The 18,452-nt window shown below is 40.0% G+C and overlaps 1 protein-coding gene across 2 annotated transcripts; it reads left to right on the top strand.

Moving 5' to 3' along the window:
* The first annotated feature begins 5,592 nt into the window (after positions 1-5,592).
* CYBC1 (cytochrome b-245 chaperone 1) lies at positions 5,593-17,455 on the top strand. 2 transcript variants are annotated; one of them, XM_068654767.1, is made up of 7 exons: positions 5,593-5,917; positions 8,436-8,562; positions 9,745-9,786; positions 10,948-11,021; positions 11,640-11,736; positions 12,416-12,560; positions 13,103-17,455. In XM_068654767.1, exons 2-7 carry the CDS (start codon positions 8,478-8,480, stop codon positions 13,230-13,232), a joined length of 573 nt encoding a protein of 190 aa, XP_068510868.1. In that variant the 5' UTR covers positions 5,593-5,917; positions 8,436-8,477; the 3' UTR covers positions 13,233-17,455. The 2 variants fall into 2 exon arrangements, with proteins under 2 accessions (XP_068510868.1, XP_068510867.1); XM_068654766.1 differs by having other exon boundaries at positions 5,599-5,917; positions 8,433-8,562.
* Positions 17,456-18,452: the final 997 nt, after the last annotated feature.

Below are 18,452 nucleotides of genomic sequence, written 5' to 3'. Positions count from 1 at the left end.
ATCACGCGCCAGGCGCGCGCCCACCACCCCCTCCCCGGCAGCTCCTGCCGTGAGGTGCCGCCGGGCCGGCAAGGGGAGGCTTCAGTGCTCTGCTGCGGGCTTTTCTTGTGGTTTAAACATCCTCCGTAGTTACTTCGTACGTTTTTCATACATTTCGCCTCCCCCTCCCCCCATTGCTTCTTTCAGGTCTTTTAAAATAAGAGTTCGTAGGATCCTAGAATCGTTAGGGTTGGAAAAGCCCTCCAGGATCATCTGGTCCAACCATCCCCTACCACCAATGTCACCACTGACCCATGTCCCCAAGCACCACAGCCAGCCTTGAACACCCCCAGGGACGGTGCCTCCACCACCTCCCCAGGCAACCCGTCCCAACACCTGACCACTCCTGAGGAGAAACGGCTCCTAATTTCCAACCTGAACCTCCCTTGGCACAACTTGAGGCCATTCCATCTGGTCCTGTCACAATTACCTGTGAGAAGAGGCTGAGCCCCAGCTCCCCACACCTTCCTTTCAGGTTGTTGCAGAGAGCAGTAAGGTCTCCCCTGAGCCTCCCTCTTCTCCAGATCAAACAATCCCAGTGCCCTCAGCTGCTCCTGGGGTTGTTTCGAAGTTACTAAACACAAGATTAAGCACGTTAAGCCAACAGGGCTTAATCTCCCATTTCTCAAACAAAATACACGTATCAGTGCCCTGTTTGCAAACACACATCATGAAACCCTCAGCATAATGTTACAGGGTGCATAGCCCTGCCTCCCACACCTCGCCACCCCAGCAGCACTGGTTAAGGCACTTCACATCCATGTCAGTGGTTGCCTTCCTAAATCTCACATTGTACCATGTAAGCATGACGATTCAACCCGTATTTTGCTCACTCTGCTTTTTACGCATCCCTTCCATTTAAGCAGCCGTATAAGCATACGCCTATGGCTGAGCAGATCATTTTTTCAAGTATAAAAAATAACCTTTCAGAAATTAAACCACGGAACTTCCACCAAGCATGTAACTTCCTCTCTGAACTGCAACTTTCCTTTGCAGTGCGCAACGTAAATTTCTTCCTGGTACAGGTAAGGTCTACAGCTTTAAACCACATGTTTTTACTTATTTGTTTATTTATTGTTAAGCACAAATGGCAATGTTGTACAAGAACTAGAGACAGTAATCACTGCTTAATTTTGTAACCCCACAATGTAACTTCCCACTTTTTTTTTCTTACTGCAAACTGCCTATAAAAGACATCACATCCAGAGAAGTGAATGTCTTAAAATCTTTTACAGCCAAATCACCAGTCTAATTAGTGTTCTCAAAGATAACCCTAGAATAGAATGTAAAAATAATGCCTTATTTTATTATTATTATTTTTTTTAATTTAGAGACTGAGGTGACATATCACTGAGGTTGAGGAATCAGGAATTCCTTACTACTACTAATAATGAAAGCACATAGAAGCACCATTTCTTATTGCCTATTTAAAGAAAAACACACTGATATTGCTTTATATATACACCCTGGAAAAAATATCACTAATCCTTGCTTGAGGTAAAAATTATAATAGCTACGATAATGACAGTTCCCTGTGCTTCTGCTATCTTCATTCAATATGCTTTCGTGTTTTGTATTACCATGTTAGTACAAGAATTTTTAGAGCACTACAATCATTCTAGAGCAATATAACTTAAGACTTTGGGTTTCCTACAAAGTTACTAGAATGCAGCATTTAGGGAACATCTCGTTAAAATCTTTTTCTGTCCCTCTGGATGAGTATCTTCTTATGAAAAAACTGTGCTAATCTTGTCCTTATTCCACAAGGATACAGTACGCATAGTTGCATTGTCAAACATAGCAGTAGCGTTCTCAGTTAGGAACATATTGAGATTTGCAATTAAAGTCATAGTTAAAATCCTTCTGTTTCACACTTATGATTATGCTTACTTTTGTTATCCAAACTTAATACAACAACTCTTCAAAAGATGTGACAGCTTTGGATATTTCATAGAATATCCCAAGTTGGTAGGGACCCATAAGGATCATCAAGTCAAACTCCTGGCACCGCACGGGTCTATCCAAAAGTTTAGACCCTGTGACTGAGTGCACAGTCCAATCACTTTTTAAATTCAGACAGGCTCGGTGCAGTGACTACGTCCCTAGGGAGCCTGTTCCATTGTGCAACCACCCTCTTGGTGAAGAACCTCTTCCTGATGTCCAGCCTAAACTTCCCCTGCCTCAGCTTAACACCATTCCCGTGGGTCCTATCACTGGTGTTTACATTGTGGTACTGGTGTTTATATTGATAATTCTGCACAGATCATATTTAAAATATATGTATTTTTAGTTTTTCCTCATATTTCTTTACATTCATAATGCAAATCAACATCTAAACATTTGCAGAAATACTGAACCATCTGAAAACATCTCAAGTGTACCTCTGCCTTGAGAACACCTGGGTTAAATTAATTTAAATTTAAGAATTCAATCAATAAAAAAGAGCAAAAACTTGTACAAACTGGGGAGCATGCAAGGAATCAATATTTCAATGCACAGTATAAGATTATACTCATGCAATTATTAGATAATTAGATGTCCCATTTATATTACTGCCGAGGGCAACTTCTGCTTTCCATTAGCTATTTATACCATTTTCCCATAGAACATCACATCAGTTACCATCAGCACTGTGCCTGACAACCCATTTTCACCTGCCCCTGGGGCGGTAGCAGTTAGCACCCTTGCTAGGCTGCAAGGCTACTACCAAAGAAACTCAATGTAAAAGCTTTTCTATGTCAACAGTAGGTAGCACTTAAAAGTATTAAGAAAGGACCCTTTAAGTGTCCTCTCCTGCCGTATTTGGCCTCTGTTGCTACATTTAACATTTATACCTGTACCTAAAACATTTATACCAATAATGAAATAGAAAACTAAGTATTTCTCTATGAAAACAGTACATTGCAAACCATTTCAGAAAGCTTTAAAGGCTATGCATCAGTGCTGCAAGGCACTGTAAGCTGCAAATGCCTCCTCAAGTCAGTGACAGCATATGCCACTCAACAGCTGTCAGAATAGGCAATAAATCTTAGTTACAGCTGGTAAACATGTATTCCATGAAATGAGCAATTTCCAGGCTTTATACACAATGTTCCCATAGAGTTCAATGGGGCAATGGGATGATATCATTTCTATCTGGGACTGACAGTCAATTCAGTCCAGCTGCAAAACACAACACTAGATTAGTGACTGTTTCCAACCATTTAAAATCAAAAGACACTAGGAATTTTATCCTGGCATGTTAATAAAATCACACACATAATGCACTGCTGAATTTCTAAGTTTAAGGGAAGACTTTGAACGGAAAAAAAAAAAAGTACAAGGAACTACAAGAGAATATTTCGGAAAAGGGTCTGGAATTAGGAAAAAGAAATAAAGGCACGAAGTCAGAGTCAAACTAATGCAAAATAAAGACCGGTTCTGTCATATTTGCATGTTCTTGTGATTAGATCATGACTTAGAATTTACAAGTCTATTTACTATACAATGGCTTAAAAATGTTTTTATTGAGCAAGATCTCTACAAGTAGTCAATTACGTATCTCTGAATTTTTCTTCTGGCAAATAGTTTTTGTTTCTGCAGCAACATGTTTTGGATTTCATTATGTTCTAAGTCCGAGATTAGGCTTTTAAAATGTGTTTCTTCCTCAATTTATTTTTTTAAATCAGTAGGCATATCGCCACTTACCTACTTCAAAGTACTGTAATAAAATCCCCAAATTATTGCACAAGAAATGTCATAAGAATTATTAATCAATACCAGATCTTTGCCCTATTACAGTTTAGACATATGCTTGATCACGTGTGGGGTATTTCCCATATTTTAAACAATTTCCCTCTAACTTCATAATTAAGTCTTTCCAGTTTATCCTATTGTGGCTTTAGCAGAACTGGAGAAGTATAGAAATGCTAATATTTTAGCAGATAGCAATAGAAGAAGAAAACAGATCCTTACTGGTATGCTGTGTGATATATATTGACTGGAGGGGTCAAATGAATTTCTTCACTCTACTCTAGAGACAAGAAGTCTTTGTATTTTATCACATGAAGTGGCTTAACATTTGGTTTCCAAAGAAACTACCTGCATTTAAAAGCTGACCGCTGCTTATAGATTATTTTTATCATAAGCCATAGAAACTCAGTTGCTTGTTTGGGTTGAAAACACAAGATACTTATTACTTTGTATTATTCATCCAAAGCTAGCAGCTGGTACCTCATGACTCCCAAGCATGCCAATTCAAGCTTTCAGTTCCTTGTAGCCCTTCCCCATTCACATAGTTGTTCTGTTACACAACACAGAAACTGCAGATCAGTTTGTATTTTCTATTACTTGCAGTAAATTAACTCCATAACACGGAGTCTGAGTCCTCCCTCCCCCTAATCTTCACACAGTTAACTCTGGACTGTCTAATCTAAAACTAATGGACTTTGGACTGTCTAACATAAATCTAAAACCATTCACTGTGGAACCAAAAACTCAGTTACTGTTCACCAGCAATGATGTTCTGGAACAGCTGAACAAACTTCAAGCATATGGCCTTAAGCAACCCCTCTGGAATATCTGGATTTCTATTAGGAAAATATTAAAAATTAAGTGTCATTAAGGAAGGATCACATTCCTGTGCAACTGAGAGAAAACCAAGTATCTTCAGGAGATGAAATGATCCATTGATTTACATAAAGGAAATTTAAGGAGTTGTACTAAGCTACAGGTGCCCACATTTTACCCATTTTATCCCAAATCTTAAATGAGCTGATGCTCTAATAGATTAAACATGAACAACTTTCATGCCTGAATGATGTTTAACTAAACTTGAAACACAAAGGAATTTTCAAATATAGCTTACAGTCCATGACAGGAAAGTCACTCAGGATTTCAACTGAATTGGAAACTCTCCTCCCCAAGCAATAGATTTTCCAAACCCAAGCCTACAGGTGACATGTAATTAATGAATAGTCATGGCATTAATATTAAACCTGTAAGCACATTTTTATTTTGCTTTGCAATTCCTGCTGCACTAGACATTCCAAGTCCCAGCTACTGGGTCTTCTATAGACAGCTATCTTGAGACAATTTTGTGATACTGAGAAATCCCTTTCTAACCTCACCATGCAGCAGCCTCCTGTCTGTACAACACTCACGAAGTGCAAGTAGTGGCTACTACCCAGTGCAAGTGCTCTGTGACAGCCCATGCCCCAAGTACACACAGCCGCCACCGAGAGCCCTGACATACATCAGCCTAAGGGAGGCTGTATACACTGGTGCTGCCAAGTCCAAGGGCACTCTGGTGGGGCTCCCTGAATGGAATATGCCCCTCATTGCACCCCTGTTCCCTCCTATCCACAGCACCTTGACCCAACCTCACAGCAGCAGGTGACTCTGTCAGCTTATGAACAAAGGACCATGCCCACCTCACCCAGAACAGGCCTAGCAAATTGTCATCAAATGTGTTTATTAAAGCCCTTCCACATGCTTTACCTCGCTCTATAGAACGTAGGGCCCCTCCTCTACTAACACACAAGCTTTCCTGCTTTTTTTTTACGAGGGTTAAGCCACAAAACGCAAATAACGCCAGCTCTTCAGCAACACAACGCCCCCTCCTAGTAGCCATCTTGAACACGGGCACGGCGCCGCCATCTTGGGCGCTGCCCTTCCTCCTCCAGCGAGAACCAAGCCACCCCTGAGCGGGGCGGGCGGGTTTCCTCAGCTACCGCTTGCCCTCATTAAAAATGGCCGCCGGCACATCTGACCCTTCTTAAGACGGACGAGGCACCGCTGTGGCCCGGTAGCGGCTCTTTGTGGTCAGGGGGCTGCAGGAAGCGAAGGCACCAAGCATCCTCCCCGAGGCGCTGCTGTACTGCGACGGCAACGGGGGCAGGTAGGGCGGTGGGGAGCGGCGCCTTTCGTGGGGCAACCGTGCTGAAGGGGCACCGGGAGGGTCCGGTAGGGGCTGGAGAGGTGCCGGTAGGGGCTGGCCCGGGCTCAAGGGGCGCTGGTCCGGTGTGGGGCGGGCTGGGGTGCAGCCCCCGTCAGGCGGAGGGTGGCGCGGCGGGGGCATCTCTGTGGGGTGGGGCGGGATGCTGAGGCATCGCTCAGACTTCGTGATGGTGTGCATCAGTCCTTTATCGTTTGTTGATCTGTTTTAAGCGTACCGTGGATCCCGAGGCTTTCAGGGGCTTTTGGGGCCTGGAGGAAACGTGTCTGTGTTTCACATGGTGCTGGGGATCAGTTTAATGTCAAACCCGATAAATTGCTTTAGAACTGCTTGTGTCCTGTTGTGATCTTAAAATTGTTGTGGCAAACTTGCCGTGGTTCTTAAAAGCATGCCCGTGACTTCTAGGAAGTGCCTTTGTGCTTTGTATTCCCTGAGGCACCTGTCTTGCACACACCTGTGTCTGTGAGATCATGCCCCTGGTTTGGGTGACACTAAGCTGACACTGGCATTTGCATGGTTAGACTTCCCTGAATGAATATGGGAGGGGAAGAAAGGCACAATAGAAGCTTGCATTTATGGATTAAACTTCTATGCAAATACACTCTGTTTTCACCTGAGTGTGTGTTTCATTAAATATAGCAATTTTTTTTGCAGGTATCTCTGTGTATTTGATGCCTTATCAGATACTTTTTAGGTTGTAGGCAGGAAACTACTTTGTACATGCAGAAATCTATTCAGATGCATAGAGAGCACCCCACAGGAGCCATTTGAAAATCAAAATTTCATGCGTAACATCCGGAGGAGATGGAGCACGTACATAAGTTTCAGATTCTCTCAGATGTGCTGTGAAGAGATTGAAATCAGTCCTATGTGCTTTTTATTTAAATGAAAAGACATGGCCAAGTCAGTTTTATTAAACGGAAAACCAACTCGCTTGAAGCTTTGTATCAACACTAGCTAGTCTGTGCAGAACTGTGGGAGTGTCATATAGCATTTAAGAATGGCAAGATAAAGGACTAAAAATTGCATACTTTTTTTCCTATCAGCCTGGATGTGCTTGGGCCTGCTCTGTTTTTCATGGTTATTTAAAGATGCATTGAATATGGGTATTCTTCAGGAAAGCCGTATCAGATGTATGCAGCTAATACCTTCTTAATGCTAAGCTCCTGCAAAATGACTTGAGTTGGCTGTTTAATGATGAAAATACCAAGTCAATAGAAGGAATTGGTGCTTAGTGTCCTCAATAATTAATGAACTGTTTAATGTTTAAGGTCTTACAGCCCCAGAATGCTTCACAAATATTAAGGTTCCTAACATACCAATTGGGGAAGTTGATATGCTTTGTAGGATATTCTTTGTAGAAATTCCTCTTGGAAGAAGTGCTTAGAACCCTCTACCTTAATTAGTATTAAGGTTGTAACAAAGAGAAAATAATAGAATAAATTCTTGATTGAAGCCAACATATACCCTGATAACGTTATGATGCAATGCTTACCATGTGTTTCTATTTCACTTTTACTGGATTGTGGTCTTTGTAATGACAAATCTCTACTTGCTTACTGGAAGAGAAGCAGTAAGCAGCCTGTCCTTTCTCTGTCGACAATTCTGATCAGATCAACTGGGTTTTTATGCTCCTTGAATCTGGTACAAATTTATTTTTATGCCTGTGCTGATAGTATTAAGGTAGGATTGGGTTTTGCCCTGGAGCTCACAGTCATGTCAGAAGTCAAATTCTCTATATTGTAGATAATAAATAGATGCTGAAAATGCTGTGTGGGGTTGTCCAGCTCTTACTGGTTTTGACTAGTACCTGTTGTCTTAATCTCTGCTGTTACTTTGTGTTTAGGCTGAAGACATGATGTTGCTTGGGAGAGTCCAGCATTGCTGGAAATTTGTTTCTATTCTGGATTTGGCTTGGAGGATGGAGGACCGTATATGGCACTATATGACACTGGCACTTGGTTAGGCTGAGGCTGTAACCCTTGCTGTTCTGTCATTTGGAATGAGACCCAGCGTGTGCAGTGCAAAAGGCTGCGTTGTCCCGCTTCAGCTGCTAGTCCGTTGTGGCTGCCTTTGCAGTTAGTACAAGTGCTGTCAAGGAACACTTATTGATTTATTAGTTTGAAGAATTGTTAATTCATGAAGCACATCATTTCAAGTTCTTGTTTTTCCACATTGCCTCCTGCAAGTGGAGTGTGGCAGAAAGGAGTAGAAACTTTATCCCTGAAATAAGAAATTTCTTGGAGAGTAGTTCGGTTTTCTGTTATGCAAGTCTTTTCCACCTGAGTGTTTGCACTTTTTAAAGCATGCATATTGTTATTCCTGTGAGAAAAAGGCCCTGTCCCAAACTGGTATATGTTTATAGTCTAGGTTAAGACTTGATAAGAAGCCCTGACAACTGCTAAGAAGGGAGAGTGTTGGAGTCAGCAACAACTTTTTATTTCTCTGTTTTGTCCAGAAGGTTTCATGAGTCAGACTGGGCTGTGTGGAGTTTCTTCTGAAGATGTACATGCTGGTTGAAAACCGCACAAGTTCCTTTCTTCATCTGAAGAGGTCACCTGGCATCAGATCTTGGTCTGTCTTTGTTGGTAAGACTACAGTATTCCTCAGTTTATTTCAGAGCTTGCTTTAAGGGAAGGGGTGAAGAAAATAAATTCCTGGAAGAGCCTGTAGCGAGAAATGTGTATCTTTCAGGTGTCTTCTTCGTGGAACATTAATTTTTACTTGAATTTCCCCTTTAGTGCAGTCTCTGAGTGGGTCTGAAATCTCTTCCTCAGTGTGGCAGTTTTACTCTGATTATTTTTCAGTCTGTCACCTGCAGAACCTCAGAGGCTCATGGACTGAATTCTAAGGGAGTCTTGAAAGGTCAGGAAAAGAAAGTTGTGTCATAGAACAATGTAAATGTTTGGAACTTCTGAAGAGAACTCATGCTTGCATTGAAAACTTGAGGTTCTCAGAAATGGAAAAATTTGCAGTGGATGCACTGGAGCAATGCTGGAGATAGATCTTGCATGTGGCTAACAGTGAACTCTTGATGGCGCTGTGTATGTGAAATAGGAAGTTGTGCCTGATGTTCTGAAAGCCGTCTATTTTTAAACAGTATTGTATATGCAGAAAAAAATAGGGGTGGTATCTATTAGGACCACCCTGAGAGCTTGTGGGGGAAATGTGGTATATCTTACTTTCCACTTGGGTAGATCCCACTGCATTAACACTACAACATCGTCATTGTTTTCAGTTATTTGGTTTGTCAAAGCTGCATTGAGACAAGATCTTTGCAGTTGCAGTCTCTCTGCCACAGCTTCCTCCTGAATGGAAGAAAGCAGTTGGTAGCCTCTGACATAACTTTATTGCACAACTCTTCTGTTGGCTCCACAGCACTTAAGAGGGGAAAAATAACCTTTGTAGTGTAAGCATGATGAACATAAATGCTAGCACACTCAAAGCTGTACTGTGCTCGAGAGGCAGTAGGTGCAATTAGACTTAGAGTCCCTCTGAAATCCTGTCCGTGATTCTGTTACTACCTTTTATTTCTGATCTCAATCCCCTCTGCTTTTTAATTTCTTTATATAGAGAATGGGAGATTTTTATATTCAGTTCAGAGAAAAATAACTGACTGTCTTTGTATAGTAATCAGTGTTGCAATTGCAAGTCCCTTTTTTTTTGAAAAGTATTCTGATAAGTAATTGCTTTAATTTGAGTATTCATATGTTTTCAGGGAATCTTAGGTGGTGTGAGCTGCTTGTTCTAATTCTCCCTTCTTATTCTAGGAATAGCCTCCATAGGGTTGGCTGCTGCTTATTACAGTGCAGGTAATGGCCTACCATTTTAAGAACTGTTTTTCCTGTTGATCTGTCTTTGACTCTGTGCGGCTCTGTCTGGCCTCATAAAGGCAGTATAGGTACCTGTCATACTTCGTGGTGTCAATATTAAAATCCAATAATTGTTGCCTGTGTCTGATATTTAGTACTCTGGCATATTTTGCTTTCAGTGTGTTTTAAAAACGTAATTAGTTGGTCCTCACAGCTCTTCTGGAAGTCACATCATGATTGTTTGCCACCATAATGAAATGATTGTGTTGCCTTTGGAAGTGCTCTGTTTCTCTGGAAACTGTTAGAGCATCACTAGCAGAGATTACTTAAACAAAAAAACTTTAAAGAAAACACCTTTAAAGAACAGAGTTACTGCTGCATCCCCCACTGCCAATAGAGCAGAATACATCAAATGACAAATCCTTCCATATGTGGAATTTATTCTGTAGGCTGTCCTGTGATTCTCTTGCTGCGTTCTGTTGAGTCTCAAATTTTAAAGTTAAACAGTGTATAGGAATATTCTACTGATATAGTCCATGTTTTTTTATTGGAAGAGCTTAAGTCCAGTGAAAGCTGCTTCTGACTCCAACTATATCAGACATCTTAGACATTGCTACAAAGTACTCTGAAATAGTTCTGAGCACAGTTCTGCTCTCCTGCCAGTGAAAGTCTGAATAAGCATGTTGTTTAGGCTGCTATATGTAAACATTTAATAATATAAAATAAATGTTTGTCAAGAGGGCTGACTTTCCTTTTATGAAGAAACACATTTGCTTCAGTGAATTGCTTTCTGTTGTCCCTCACCCTTGTCCTCTGCAGCACTAATGTTTGGGAGTTGATGTCAGGTTGAGAGAGTTCTGTGGATGCCTTTTGCTTTTAGGGAAGAAAGATGTGTAATGATGCTACAGCCTTGGAAATAATACATATACTTAAAATTCTGCATGGTTTGGAGCCCAGTGTAGATGGAGTCTTTGGAAAAAAATAATTCCACTTTTATCATTTTGGAAAAGTGCTGTAAAATAGCTTATATCATACTTAGGCAAAAATGTTGCATCAGAGAAACCACTTTTCCTTGTTGCCTTGTAAAGGCACATGTAGATCTTAAAATGTTGAATACCAAAGAAGGAAAAATCCTAAACTTGTACATCTTTTGTTGTTCAGACAGCTTGGCATGGAAGCTCTTCTACATGGCTGGGTGTTTCTTTGTGGCAGCACAGAACCTGGAGCAGTGGGAGGTAAGATGCTAAACTGAGGAAATGAGGCTGTTGTGCTAGTTCAGAAACAGTCAAGTGTTGACTTTGGTAGCCTGATGCACTTGAATATCATGAAGTTAAAACAATTTATGCTTTAAGTTTGGAGGAAACACTTTGAAATTGCTATACTGGGACTAGAATTAATTAGGGCACTTAATTCTTGAACTACATAAGCATGACGATGATGCTAAACATAAGCCTTTTTTAAAGGGAAGACCTGCCCTAAGGTGCTTTGTGGTTTTCTCCATGTAAGTGAGCAAAATGAGCCAAATGCATATGTGAAAAGTGAGAGTTACAGGAGCACCAAGTGTTCAGATTTTATTTCAGGCATAGTTTTTATTACATGAAGAATGTAGCAGGACGGGCAGTGAAACCAGCTCTAACTTGGCTTTAGAAATTGTGTAGGAGATATGGTGAAGCCTGTTAAAAGCCAAGAGCAAGACTTCAGTTTTAATGGCCCAATAGTAGAAGACTGTCTCTATTAAAAATAGCTATATACTTTTCTGATTATTTTCACATGTAACTGCTATATGTATTATACTTTGAAGCCTAGCTATTGATGGTATTCTTATTACTATTTTTTGTTTTACAATTTTACAGGAAGCTATATTTGATAAGAACAAGGGAACAGTCTGCCTAAAAACATTCAACCTCTACAGAAAAATACTGACTTTATCAAAAGGAGGCAATGAACAAGGTGAGAAAGCAGTATCTCTGGTAGCAACTGTGATTGATTAACAACAAATGCGTGCTTACCCATTTGATAACATTCTCTGCAGTTTTGTACTCCAGTTAGCCACACTTGTTTCCATATCTATTTTGCTTCCAAGCTGCAGAAGTCATAAACTGCCTCTCAGGACCGAAGTGTTTTTCAGGTTGGGGTACTGAAAGCATTGTGTTAGTCATTTTAATTCAGGATAACTAAACTTATGTGTGGCTTTCTGTAATAGTCTGAGCCATTCCTTTGGAAATGCTTGTATTTTCCTATCCTACTTTGCTAATGGGACTGGTGGAAAGGCAGAAATCTTGGATCCTAGGGTTGAAATTTCTGTTTTTTTGTCCTGGTTTGTCCTTCTCTTCAGAGGTGCTTTGCAGCTGGTTGGCCCCCAGCTTGTACTGATGCTTGGGATTATTCTTGCCCAGGTACAAGATTCACATTTCCCTTTGAACTTCATGCCGTTCCTGTCTGCATTTCGTTCGCAATTTGTTTTGCCTGAATTGCTCAGCAATTGCTTGGTATTGTAAAAGTGCTAGTTGTACGGGATCAGAGCAGTAGTGCTCAAGAACAGAGTTCCAGTCCCACAAGTCAGGAGTAGTAGTGCTGAGAGTTTTCAGGAATGGTAGTAATAGACTTTATTTTTCTCATCTGTTTACAGCGGTGGCTCAACTGCATGAGATCAGAGATGTGGATGTGGAAGAAGAGACCGTGCGGTATTTTGGGAAGGGTTACATGGTTGTGCTACGGTTTATCACTGGATTTTCACACCCACTGACTCAGAGCGCTGTTCTGGGCTGCAGAAGGTGAAGTGTGGATTTTTTTAATTATGAAGTATAAGATAGGAAATACCAATCACATGGACCAGTAACTGCCAACTATTGAGACGGTTATCTTGGCTCTGTTATTATGCATGCTGATGTTACCTGGTGTTGTTCAGTTCAACTTCTTTAATCCTTTTAATACCATCCTGATCAGGAGACTTACTGTTTTTAGGTATTTAAGATGCCTTAGTACTGCATGCCTGTTTCACAGCTCAACTGTGCAATGGCAGATTAATTTGATTGTTTTGCAAAGAGCGTAATCATAAGTTGCCAAAGGATTGATAATAAAGGAATATTGATTATAAGGAATCTTGCAGCAGGGCCTGTGGAAAAAGGATTGTATTCTGACGTGGTAGTAATTGCTTGGCTTTGCATGCCTTCACATGTGGGATGCTGTCAGTCATGCTGTATGCCATATATCAACTGGTCCTTCAACCAGCGATTCTCAAGAATTAGTGTGCCTGTTTTTGTTTAATCAGCACTACAATTCCATTAACTCTTACACTGTTTCTTCCTTTCCACAGTGACGTGGAAGCAGTTGCCAAGCTCATTACTAGCTTTCTGGAATTGGACAGAGTAGCAAGCCAACAAGATCTCTATGAGAGCAGTGAAACAGAGGCTAGTGACGCTGATGAACCACAGGATGAATATTAATACTGTCATGAGCTGAAGAAAGCAGAGATCTTCAAACATCTGGAAAATATGCTGGTTCTTCAGAAAGGAATTCCTCAGTCTTGACCAGGGCATTTATCTACATATGCATTTTCAATGGGAGGAATCTGTCTTAGGGCACCTCTTACAGTGCTAAACTGCTTCAAGATCCACGCTCCCAATAATGCCATTGTAGAGTCCAAAGCAAATTGTTTTATTTCTTCCTTTGACTTAGTTCCTGAATGTGGAGGTTGCTGTCTTCTGAATTTTGTCAGCTCATCTAACACATTTAGGAATGGTTATTTATTAATGTATTGGTTTGAAATTGTTTATTACTTTTCCATTAATGAAGCGGAGATACAGATGAAAACTTCCACTTATTGCAAACATCTGCAGGTACAGTATGTGAAATACAGAATAGTTGAACTTGTAATTCATAACACAGTGCTTTGAGGTTTTCCTTGAAGTATTGCGTATGATGGAATATATTGCTAAATTGTTTTTAAGCAGCTTAATATATACAATAAGGTGATGCAGGGTAGTGGCACTTTTATATTCTCTACTACTGACTTGCCATTAGATACTAGTGGGAATCAAAGTTTGAGTGACTGTCTGGAATTCTAAACATCAGGTTGATCAATTGATTGCACTGTCTTCTCTTGGACTTGCCAAGGAGCCATAAATAATAACCACAGAATGATCAGGTTGATCACCCAGTTTTTGACATGCTCTGACTTAATCCTGTTCTGTTTAACTTCTGGGCATAGACTACCCAAAGATAGAGTAGCCTTATTCTAGACTTCTACTATTTTAACTGTGTATTTAGAAAGGAGACGAGCACATGTTACTTTTAGGTAGGGAAAGGGCTGTCATACATTGCAGCCTAGATTTTTTTTTTTTTTAATATTTCCTCACTTGAAATGGTAAATAACTTTTTTTTTAAAGATAGCTGGGATATATCTAATGTTTCGCTTGTGCCCGTGTCTTACTCGGTACTGTCCTCTGTTCTGACCTGTAGTTTTACAAATACATAAATATAGACTTTCCAAGGTACTTTTTCCAAGTTAAAGCTACCTCTATTAGTCAACATGTTTTGCTGGAACTAAAACTTCCTTGTGCCTATATCAACATGTCAGTACGGTAAGACAAAAGCTGTAATGAGTTGCAGGTTCCTTCCGCATGCTAAAATTGCTTGTATTAAAGTTGATCAGCTTGTGTTAGGAGTTGTATGGTTTTAAGACCTGCCTTAAAAAAAAAATGCTTGTAGTACAGTTTCCTCAAGGAGATCTGAATGGGCTACCAGGTAACTGAGTGGTCTGCCTTCATGTTTAGCTAGCAGTTAAATGTCTTTTATCAACAGTTTCTTCAGGGCTTAACCTGCCTTTCTGTTTCAAAGCACTCTACCTCTTAAAGTAAAAGCTATGAAATGATTTCAGCAGAAGCTAGATCACGTAGCATGTTCCAGCTGTAGGAAACTGTGCACATGCTTATCTGACCAAAGACAGGCTGCACCATGATTTTGCTTTTGCTTCCAGCCATTTATGTCAGCTGTGAGACAGATGTACTCTTACTGTTGTTGCTTTGAAAGGTTAATCAAAAGTGTAACAGGGAGAGAGCTGCTTTTGATGCAGCTCGACTGTGGCACAGAAGCAGGTCTATCAGTATAAAACATGAGAAACTTGTAGTCATGTTGGTATCAAAGCAGACCTCTGCAAATGGATGTGCTTGTGAAGTCCTCCAAACTGGTTGGCTAATTCTTTAGCTTTTAATTTCCACATTGCTAGGTTTAGGAGGCTGCCATGTACTAATGTGGGAAAATAGGTTGCAGCTAATTAACCATATTTCACCTTTATTCTAAAGCACAGCTGTAAAACTACAAATCCTCAAACCTGTTATAAAATAAAAAACAGAATATAACACTTTAGAGAGATCTTCATTTAAATCCACTCTAATATGTACCCCCAGTAATACTTAATCTGGAGAGGAGAATGAGATTTGGCATTTGGAAACCTTTTTTCAGCACTCTGTAAAATGAGCATCAAGTGTTGTAAGGACTTCCAGGAGTAAATACTGTAAGAACTGCGTATGAATGATATAATGTAAGAGGGCTCTACCTACAGATACCTGTTTTGTAGCAAGGATATCCAGCAGGAGTACACAGTGTGCCTGTGCATTGCACTTAATATTCTGAACCTACAGATTTGACCATTAAGTGGATGCAATGGACAAAACTGCCTGCATTTGATGTTGATTTCACAGTTTTTTTTATATTTCCATGAGAGGTAATGTCACAGGGAAAATACACAACATGCTTTGGCTTTCCAGATAAAAACTGTTTTTATAAAGGCATTTCTGTTGATCTAATGCTATACTGTATCATGTGCCCTGCTTCTGCTGATCTCTTCTGTTCATCTAGCTTGCTGTGCATTCTGGATGTTAGCATTATGTACTTAGGTATTATGTAATATTATATAAAGACTAAACCAAAATGTAAGGAAAACTCAATTTCCAGAAAGGGGCAAGACCTGCTGTAAGGTATTAGGTAGCTTGTAATACGTTCTGTGGAATAAGTTGCATTTATAGCTGATACCAATGCTCAGCTCCTTTAAGATGTTCTGCAGTGGTCCTCTCACCCTCTGATTTCCTATTTATACTAGGCAGGCAAGAGAAGAGAGGACTGGAATTTTGAAGCCCCAGTCTTTCATTTAGAACAGTTGGTGTGATCCTCCCTGTACTGTTTGTTTTGCACATGGCAGCTCTGTTCCCATAAAATCTAGAATGCCAGAATGGAATCATAGAATGGCTTGGGTTAGAAGGGACCTTAAAAGATCATCTGGTTTCAACCCCCCTGCCATAGGCAGGAATGATCTAAAACAGTTTCAAATGAGAACCTGAATTCTGTAGACTGCTAAAAACAAAGGGTGACAGAATTCCTTAAATGCTGTGGGTTCTGCCTGCAGGCCATATGTTGGACACTACGGACCTGATATGTACAACTGGGAGCTTAGTATATCATGAAACCAACCTACAGTGCAAGTAAATGCAACTTGGTCCTTGGATTCTATAGGTGAATGTGTATCAGTCTGTGTTTCTTGACTGTGTGTTTCTTGATTCAGGTTTTGAACTGTCTTGGTTAAACGGTTTGTCCTTCGTAGTTGGGAGACGTAGCCAGATAACCAGATTTCCATGTTTTGCAGTAACTGTGCATGGAAAAATAACCTGCAAGTTGCAGTTCAAATGGATCTGGTTATGGCAATGTTTGTGGACTCGTGAAATAGCTTGAACTGCTCAGAACAGCAGGTGCTAACTCAGGACAGGTTCTGTTCTGGCCTTGCTATCCTCCAGAGTGCCTCAGCTGCCTCACTCTTTCTAATTGTCCTCTCATCTTTTCTTGTCACTGTCAGTGTTTTGTTGAAACCTTTTGTTTTCTCAGCCTCTCTTGGGTCTAGCATATAAAAAGGCTCAGTAAATGTAGCCTTATGTGTGCCTGATCTAAAGCTGCGGTACTAAAAGGAGTGAGTAAAAGACTAGTTTTGGCTAGTGTACGCCTAGAACAGTATTACAAGAGATGTATTCAAGCTTTCTGTACCTCAGGATGTCTGGTAACCTGAGATCAGGCAGCTGTAGCTCATATATGACTTAAGTACACTTTGGAGTCTGCATAACATGTTATAAAATCTACCCCACTGCCCCATAAACCAAACACTTTCTATAAATAACGCTTTTCAATGTAACTATCAGAAGAACCACTTGGCACCACTTCAGCTTAAACTTGAGTAGCACATTTTGAAGTTAATTGTGTGTATACAGTTGGGAGAGATTCTGGTCTTAATAGTCACACTGAACAGAAGCTAGACTTCGTGTTGTACAAAGGGAGAAAGTTGCATTATCTAAACTATGCTCTAATATTCCTGTATTTCCCAAAATGAGATGTGCCAGTAACTAGGATCACTTCTTTGGTTTCAAAGAACATCAAACTATGCCATATACTAGAAATGTGACTCTTGTGCTATATTCATGAAGTTACACAAATAATAAACCCCAAGCTGGCTTACATACTAAAGAAGTGATAGTTCTGACGCTGTAGTAGGTTGCTGAGGCAGAAATACTTCTGGAAAATACTTCGAAATAGGTTTTTTTTTACTTTAATATGCAAGTAGAATTTCAGCAAGGCCTTGTATGTTTGTCTTTTTCTATTAAAAATAAAAGTCTATTGATAAAATCAACTTTAACTTGTTTTATGTCATTAGTATTTTTCTTTGACTGTAATTAAAATGTATTTATTGATTATTATTATTGATTATTATTGTATTTATTACCACTTGGCACAGGCCTACTGGCTGGGGAAGAGAGCAGAGTGGATGAAGCACCAATATGTAACTTATTTCCAACCCTGCTTTCATTTACACACTGTCACATAAGCTAATGCAACCAACTCTCCACTGGTGCATAAATGTGCATTTGTCCTCTTTAAACCAAACCAACATACCGTATGCAAAACAAAGGCAAGTTTCAACACATTTTGCATACCAAATGATTTATTAGAGTAAAATAAGATTTTACTCAGTTAAAGGTATGCAACTTTTGAGTTAAGGTTTACAGGGCAGTTGTGTATCTCCATCTAAAAATCAGGTGGGCCAAATTCCTAGAGCCTTATTGATAAGGTAAAGATATGTTATGCTATGCTATAGTTCTTGTACTGTATGCATCTAGAGCTATGCTCATTTTACAATTCCAAGAAAATGTCCATACTTGTGCTTCCAAAGTAAGACTCTCAAGGAAGCAAACTTGAGTATGCATGGTAAAGTAGTGTACTTAACTGGAACATTAAGATAATTATAAGGGAAAGTAATTTGAAAGTCAGGTAGTTAAGTCTGCATATATCTTGCTATATGTATAGCCCATATGTATCTTACTATAGCTTATTGAAAGTTCAAAATTAAAATAATGTTAACAGCCTTTTTCCCCTCATTCAGCAGACTTTGCTCATGGTTCAATTTGGACAATGCTGCAGTGCAGCAGATACACTGAATTTGGGAAAGCTTTTTTTTCTCCCTTCTGCCTTGTAAATATGGATTAATTCTGACCTGCTCCTTTCTGGTATGCAAGGAGACCAAATCTGACAGGGCAGGTGATTTAAGGCTCAGCAGTGTCAGACTTCAAGTCCGTATTTTCATTCATTACCCTGAAAAATTCCTTTTTGCCTTCAGTGCACTTTGTTTA

This window comes from Anas acuta, chromosome 18 (assembly GCF_963932015.1).
Source record: "Anas acuta chromosome 18, bAnaAcu1.1, whole genome shotgun sequence".
NCBI classification, from domain to species: Eukaryota; Metazoa; Chordata; class Aves; order Anseriformes; family Anatidae; genus Anas; species Anas acuta.
This window is presented reverse-complemented; position numbering and strand designations above follow the sequence as displayed.